This window comes from Crinia signifera, chromosome 12 (assembly GCF_055691185.1).
Source record: "Crinia signifera chromosome 12, ASM5569118v1, whole genome shotgun sequence".
Taxonomy (NCBI): Eukaryota; Metazoa; Chordata; class Amphibia; order Anura; family Myobatrachidae; genus Crinia; species Crinia signifera.
This window is the reverse complement of record NC_139228.1, coordinates 26,764,552-26,772,731: the sequence shown is the minus strand read 5'-3', so window position 1 is coordinate 26,772,731 and position 8,180 is coordinate 26,764,552. Positions and strand designations below refer to the sequence as shown.

The window sequence follows — 8,180 nt, the reverse complement described above, 5'->3', positions numbered from 1 at the left end:
AGGTGTAAATCCTAGCGTTTGGGTTATTTCACATCTTAACAGAAATTATCCATACCATGACTATTTGAATTGTGGAACTAGAGCGCACACTTCTACATATACCTATGTTTGTATAATGATCAGCACACATTGGCAAAGTAATGTTAAAAAAGTAAATATTTTCTTTATTCTCACACGCTCACGCACCACATTCTCCACAATAGATGCGCGAGTTTGTGAGCCGCTCATGCGTCCACACCTGCCACCCGGCCAGCGCAGTCCAGCTACTAAAATCCGGCGCATTGACGGGAAGGGGAAAGTGGCTCCAAGTGTATGTGGGCCATACCTGCCTACTTTTGAAAACTCCTTTCCGGGAAAAGCCCGGAGAGGAGTGAAAGGGGGGCTGAACGAGGCTCCATTTTGGGGGCGGGGCGAGGCCGATGTCACTAAGCCCCACCCCCATGACCAACAGTCACATTAATTTGCGGGGCTGTGGATGGGGGGAGGGGCTAAATGACGCAAAATGACCCAATTTGTGTCATTTAGCCCCGCCCCCTCCCCGTGGACCTGCAAAATTCAGAAATTTATACTGCGGGGAAGGGGGGAGCAGGGGCTGTGGCCGCAATGCGGGAGACTTGCCCACCTTCCCGGGGGGGCGGGAAGGGGACCCGATTTGCGGGACCCTCCTGGCCATTCCGGGAGGGTAGGCAAGTATGATGTGGACACATCTGTTTTAGGACATTCATTCATATAACTCCTACATTTAAAAAATGTCCTTAATGTGAAAAAAGTCTCCTGAATGTGAAAAAAATTCCTACATGTGATAACAAAATAAAAAAAACCTAAAATGTCAGAATGAGCTAGTAGTGCTATAATATAACATGTACAGCACTGTGCATCATAATGACTTAAAGAAAACAGGTCAGATTAGTCCCAGCAGTGTAAATTGGTGAATCCACCTAGATTCCCTCTGGAGTAGCAGTCTGTTTTGATCATCCCCTGTGTTATGTAGCATGACATATATATATATACAGCCCCAGGTGCAGTTCTTCCCAGCTAATTAAGTGTCATGTCTCAGTGTGTTGTTGTTACTGCTGCCTCCATTGCTGAATTATCTATCTGTATTGTGTTGGTTTGTTCAGAATTGAAGTACTGTAGTGTTAACCTGTTGGTGTAGCCAGCTCACTTTAAGCAACAAACCATCTTTCAGGTCATTGTTCTTTGTTTTATACAGTTGTTGTTGTTGTTTTAGTAAGGTGGGCACTTTATAGTTTTAAATAGACTAGGTGTCATGCAGGAGGAGTATACATGTTGCAGGAGATGGCAGACAAACATGTGTCCACAGATGACAGAACACTCGCCCCATCATTTCTGGGAATTGTAAACATACCTTCTGGACCACAGCAGACGTATCCACAACTGCAGTTTTAATGGCAATAAAAATGATAGAGAAACCGGGAACAATTTCTGTATATTCTGGATGCACAATTTAAATATACACTAGATCACCAGTTAATTGGAAATGCAGCTCCCAGTAGTAACTTGGGAAAAATGACTTACTGAAGCTAGATTTTAAAAAGAGAGCGCAAAACCAATTAGACTCAAAATATATAAAAATGTATTAACCAAATAAAAATAATAATTATGTTCAAAGTACATATAAAAACATCTAAGAAATTCAATGTGGGATATCAGGCATCACAGCCACAATCCACTTAGTATCTGCATTAATAGAGTGCAATGCTCAACCTTTATGATAAAGGAAAATGTTCTACTGTGCTAAGAATGGGAAGAAAGAATGTTCCTTATTCCAGTTTTATCGGCACCCTAAGCTGAAAACTGAACACAGTGCACAAACGAGGGAGAAACTTGCCGGTAAGTGAAGAGTGCAAATGGGAAGCAGCTGTACAAAAAGCCCAATTACTGGACTGACGCCTCCATCTGAGCCAGTTCAATCACCCAGAGTAAACATAACCTCTGGAACTAGGAGTTTATGGTAACAAAGGTGTTCCTAATGGATACGGTCATTACGTCGACCCTATTTAGGTCAACATGCATCTGGTCAACCAGAAGGTCAACAGGGCTTAGATCGACACCTGAAATATGTTGACATGGCTAAGGTCGACAGGGTTGGAAGGTCGACAATCAAAAGGTCATCTTGAGTTTTTTCCTGTTTTTATTTTTTGAGCCGACATGTGCCAACAGACGGTATTTCATGCCCTACAATCCACTACGGTGTGGTGGGAGAATATAATAGTGTACCAAATGTAGCAAGGCACCCTGCTGTCAAAGTGTACTGCGTTCCCTTGCATGGTTCACTGTACTCGCCATGCAAGGGAACACGGTGCACTTTGTTGGTGTCCATATCGACTATGTCGACATTCTGCCCAAAAATATGTGAAAAATTCATCTCGACCTTTTGACCGTTGACCTTGCCATTGTCGACCTAATGTTTGTGTCAACCTTCCAACCCTGTCGACCCAATGACTCATACCCATTCCTAAAGAATGAGTTCACACCCATTTCTAATGGCCCCCTCTGCACTGATGGAGATTGATCATTTACAAAGGAGAGAGCTGCAACTCCTTCAACAAACTTTGTATATATTACTTACATGTATTTACAACTTGTTCATTTTTTTTTATACTCAATTATCTACTACATTCACACTACCAACATACCCACAATCACATACAGTATGTTCCTCTGGTCATTCCAACTGAAGCACAGACTGTCATTTTGTTATGTTCCTATGCAATAATATATCCTTGGGTATGTGTAGCTGCAGGGCTGGGTCTACCATTAGACAGCTGCCTAGGATGCTGGCACCTGGGGGCCCCATGACCGAGTCTGCCTATTACAAAATTAAGGATGCCTATGAGAAAGACATACTTGTTGCAGGTGGCAGCTGTGGATCTTCTAAGATGCCACCTCCCCAATTTCACACTGTAAAGTGGGTATTGGCGGCAGTGTAGAGTTGTGGGTAGGTGGGCAGTTGGTAGATATTTTGCCTAGAGTGTCAAGAAGCCTTACATTGGCCCTGGCTTTGTGCATGTTCATTATAGTTGCTTTTCCATAGGTCCATTGTTTGGTGTGGGGGATGGGATATGTGACCAGACTGTATTAAATTTGTGTATCAGTTACATATTTGCTTTGTGAACTTTTTTAAACTCCTCCATATCATTGAGTTTTTACACTGACTTAAAATTAGTTTTAGCAGTCCTGAACTAAATCTGTTTCTTGGCCTCCATCGTATACTGTAGGCCAGTAAATGCATACAAAGACTGGACTAAGTCAGCATCCTGTACATTTCATGTAGAAAAGGGCATCACTTTATTAAGTGGTACCTAATAAAATTCCATTCCATGTTAGCCAGTGCAAGTCACTATTATCAAAGCAATTACAAACATCACAACCTCAACAGGTTGTACAGATGGAGCACCTCTCAGCCAGTGCCGGGGCTCGCCAGAATGCCCCCGTTGGTGAGATGGCGCTCCATCTCTGACATCCCACACGCACGCGTGTCCCAGTTACCGTGCGGGCTGGGACGCGAACCCTGCCCATCTCTGCTTCAGGGAGACGGGCAGGGTTAGGGGGGAGCAGGTAGGTGGGGGAGCAGGTAGGTGGGGAATGGTGTCAGGAACCGGTGACGAGGCAGCGGGGACCCTGGAGGAGCTCCCTTAGAAGTGGATGCGATTGCATCTCTTGCGTGCACATCCCCTTCAAGCGGCTGGCGAGGGCTGGTGGTTGGCAAAGATAAAAGGCGCTCCATCTGTAATACAGTCCAAACTGGGATTTTTTTTCAAAGCACCAATCATGTTAAAAAAAATCTGAGTTTGTCCAGCAACCTGCGCATCTGGCAAACTAAGACTGTATTACATCCCACCGCATTTCTCAGGCAGCCTTGTTCGGACTTCATCACAAAAGTGATGGTGCCTCCTACAAGGTCCATAGTGGAACCTCCTGGAATAATACATTTTTTTATCTCAACTGGTGTAGTTGCTTAACCCTTTGAGTGCATTTGTCAAAATAGAGGGGTTATTCTGATTCACTCAGAAAGGCACAATCACTCTCTTATGGACAAAACCATATGCACTGCAGGTGGGGCTGATGTAACATGTGCAGGGAGAGTTAGATTTGGGTGAGTTATTGATTCTGTGCAGGGTAAATACTGGCTGCTTTATTTTTACACTGCAATATAGATATCAGTTCGAAGTACACCCCCACTCAGATATAACTCTCTCTGCGCATGTTACCCCACCTGCAGTATAACCACCAAGGTGTGAAAATTGTCAAGCAAACATTTGTATTCATCATAATGACCTGTAATGTTACTGTCAGGAGTAGCCGCGACAGCGCACGGCGGGTTCACTACTCACCCCTCCGTGCCCGCCGGCAGCTCTCCTATCGTGCAGCGGGTCCCGGGCGGCAGGCAGCTGGCAACAGGACAGCAGCTCGAAGGTGCAGTGGGAGCCACAGGTCCCGGCGGCAGAAGTGACTCTGGCACCGGCCATCTTGGATATGGGCAAAATCATCTTTGGGCCAGCCAGGTTAGTTCCGGCCCCTCTGGGCTGGTTAGCCAATGGCAGCTGCTCTCTAGGGATTTAGGGAGGCTGTCTAGTGCAAACCAGTGTCAGTTCAAAAAGTCTTCCTAGCTAGCTACAGCTGGAGACTCCTGGCTCTCTATGGCTCATCCCTGCTTCCTTTCCTGGTGGTCATTGTCGGTTTTGGGACTCTCCACAATACACTGTCTTCAGCCCTAACCTGTCTGTGTGTGTGATCCTGTCAGTCCACCCGCTGGGTGTCCCTCCTGTATACTCCAATTACCCACCATTGATCTGCCTGCAGTATTCAATCTGTCTCCGGTTCCAATCCTGCCAACTCTTCACAGCTTATTACTTCAACCATACTCCATGTCTTTCAGTTGTTCAAGTTTGGGCTTCTCAGTACGTCCATCATCTGCACCTCTTTCCAGCAATCAACTCCGGACACCTGCAAGCAACTTCTTTCTCCATAATTATCAGCCGTCATCATCCTCACTACACAGTAAAGTCTCTCAATTCTATTTCACGCAAGAAGCATACACCTGTGTTTAGACTTAGTATTCTGCACCTGCTCAAAGAAGTATTTGAGTACTGTTTCTTTGCAAGTTTGTTTCTTAAAGGGACACTACCTTATTTTTTGAATTCTTATGAAACCCGCCATAATTTACCCAGCACGATTTAACCCTACTTCTGCTCGTCCTAGGGTGGTTCCTGAGCACCACACAAACCCTCCCAGTCCTCCATCTGTGACAGTTACCTTATATAAGAAATATAATCTTTTTTAACACAACATTTTTTATTTGAACTTATATAACAAATGTGAGTGATGCTGGCAGTTCTAGCAGATATCTCCTCACAAAGATTTTGACACTTAAAGGGTTACATTGCACAATTTTTTCTAGTTCAAAAGAACTACAGATGGAGCCACTCTCATTAGAAAGGCTCCTGGCAATAGAATTGCCATGCGCCGTCCCACACCAGTCCATTCAACAGAATGGCGCGAGCGCACACAAGATGCTCATGTGCCCCATTTTGATGGAAGCCCTGCAGCTGGCTGCCTGTCTCCCTGAAGTGGAGATGGGCAAGGAAGCACCCGGTCCCCACTCCTCACCACCGAAGCTTGGAGCGCATGAGCACATGCAGTGGAGCGCATGAGCAAGTGAGTTGTCCACACCCCCCGCCAGCACCCGCCAATGCTATGGATATGTTGAGCTGGCAGGCTGGCTGTGGCTGGCTCCATCTGTATATGGATGAATAGGAAATGAAACTGATATAGATATGTTCAGGCTTTAGTAAATAAAATACTTAATTTATGTCTAAAATTTTAATTTGGGACCTTATAAAATTCTTTAAAAATGTATCTATGACAAAAGTTATATGCTCTCAAGCGCTCCTGGTGTTTACAAATATAATGACACTCAAAGTGAATGGTAATAAAGGATTTTTCACAGTCACCACCAATGGGGTAAATGATCCTCTAAGTGTCAGCAGGTATCTGTTGTCCGTCTTCAGTAACCATTCCTTTATGCTCTGGATGGACACATAAAAATAAATGCATACAGTGCAATATGTTTGTTACATATAACATTTAATGAGATAATGCACTTACAAAGGTAGACATAGATAAAGGCATAATAATGGTTCTCCCAGGCAAAATCAGCAATCAGATGGGTCCAAGATGATAGGATGGGCTGGCAGCTCCAGGTCCGGACCAAAGATGTGCTCCAGCATATGAATAGCGCAAATGCCAAAGGGGTACCAGGTAGTTATGAGGCACACTTAAAGCGTTTCTGACTTAAAAGTCCTTCATCAAAAATGTATCTACTAAGCACAGGGTACGTATGAGGTTTTTCTTTCAAATGTAAGCACAAATGTGTGAGTTTTGGTGATGGCCTGGTAAAGAGGGTGAGAGGAGATGTTTCCCTATTCTACCAACTTTTTATCTTGTACACATAAAATGATACAGTAGGTAAAATCGTAATGAATGCTACAATAAACAACTTGTTCTCACCGTACAACCTTGTAGACCAGGGCTGGGCAACACCGGCCCTCCAGATGTTAATGAACTACACATCCCAGGATGCTTTGCATTCGTTTTGCTATGTGGCCATGCTGAAACTGATGCAAGGCATGCTGGGTTGTGTAGTTCATCAACATCTGGAGGGCCGGTGTTGCCCAGCCCTGTTGTAGACAGTCAGTTATAGTGGTCCATAATACGTCTTTTAATTTATTTTTGCACTTGACTTTGTATCGAAACACATATTGGTGACACAGATAACCCTTCAGTGTTGCTGTTGTTGTTAATATTTTATTTTTATTTTATTAAAAACATCTAGTGTGGATATGGAACATGTTGTTAACAATACAGTTGTCTCCGAATTTATTCTTTTGGCTTTTCAAGAGCTTCATCAATTCCAGGTTTTGCTTTTCATTGTGGTTTTATTAATATACAACACATGCATTGTTGGGAACATGATCATATATTTGCTCATTAAGTTTGACGTTTCCCTTCATACGCCAATGTACTTTTTTATCAGTACATTTGCCATCTTGGAAATCATATTTGTCTCTATCATTGTTCCCAAACTTTTGGATATACTTATTGCAGGAAAAAACACAATATCTTTTGTTGGATGCTTTACACAATTGTATTGTGCGGACACCACGGGGATTGTTGAATGTTACCTTTTGGTCATTATGGTCTTTGACAGATACTTAGCCATTACTAACCCTCTACACTATTCTGCTATAATGAGTCGAGCAAGCATAAAGCTTGCAATATTCCCATGGATTGTCGGAATTGTTGCGGCTTCCATCCCCATGGCCTTCACGCTTCGCTTAGTATTCTGTGGTCCTAACACGATCAACCATTTCTTCTGTGACTTGGCTCCACTACAGAGTTTAGCATGTTCTGATCCCTTCATCAGTAATCTGGTTACAAGCGTGACAGCCATCTTTGTTGTGCTTCTACCCTTTATCATAATTATAGTGTTCTATACACATATCATAATCACAATCTTAAAGATCAAGAGTGATGTAGGTAAACATAAAGCCTTCTCCACCTGTTCTTCACACCTTATTGTAGCCAGTCTTTTCTTTGGCACTGGCATCATTGTTTATGTAAACCCATACGGTGGCAGAAATGACAAATTCTTTGCCCTCATATACAAAGTTGTCACCCCATTGTTGAATCCTTTTATCTATACATTGAGAAACAAAGACGTGAAGATTGTTTTCTTGAAATCATTTAGAATTATCCTTGGGATGTTAAGAAGAAAATGAGGATACTTTTCAAGGTATGTTAATAGAGTTTTAAGTCAAAATAAAATAAATGTATTTTTAAACAGTTAGTGGCACCTCCATTTGAACACGTTGATACTGGTCCCAGACTTGGAAAACCATTGCTATAAATATGTTGGCTCATAATACTATTATGATCTTTAGCGGTTTGATACGTGATTAAGAAATTGGTGATCTGTTGCGGTACCGATCTCACATACAAATCGAGCATCCTTGTAGACAATAGGGATGTACACATACATGTGTCCACATGTGTCCACATACATCTTGGCTTTTTTCTCAATTTGTCACAACATGTAAAACACGGCTTAGCTGTTTTTCCAAATGTAGCAAGTGGCTGGATTCTGAAAATTGTTT

At 43.0% G+C, this 8,180-nt stretch overlaps 1 protein-coding gene across 1 annotated transcript; it reads left to right on the top strand.

The window, feature by feature from the left end:
- The first annotated feature begins 6,866 nt into the window (after positions 1 to 6,866).
- On the top strand, positions 6,867 to 7,805 carry LOC146049495 (olfactory receptor 10A7-like). Its single transcript, XM_083166041.1, has one exon. It carries the CDS (start codon positions 6,867 to 6,869, stop codon positions 7,803 to 7,805), a length of 939 nt encoding a protein of 312 aa, XP_083022167.1.
- The last annotated feature ends 375 nt before the right edge of the window (positions 7,806 to 8,180 follow it).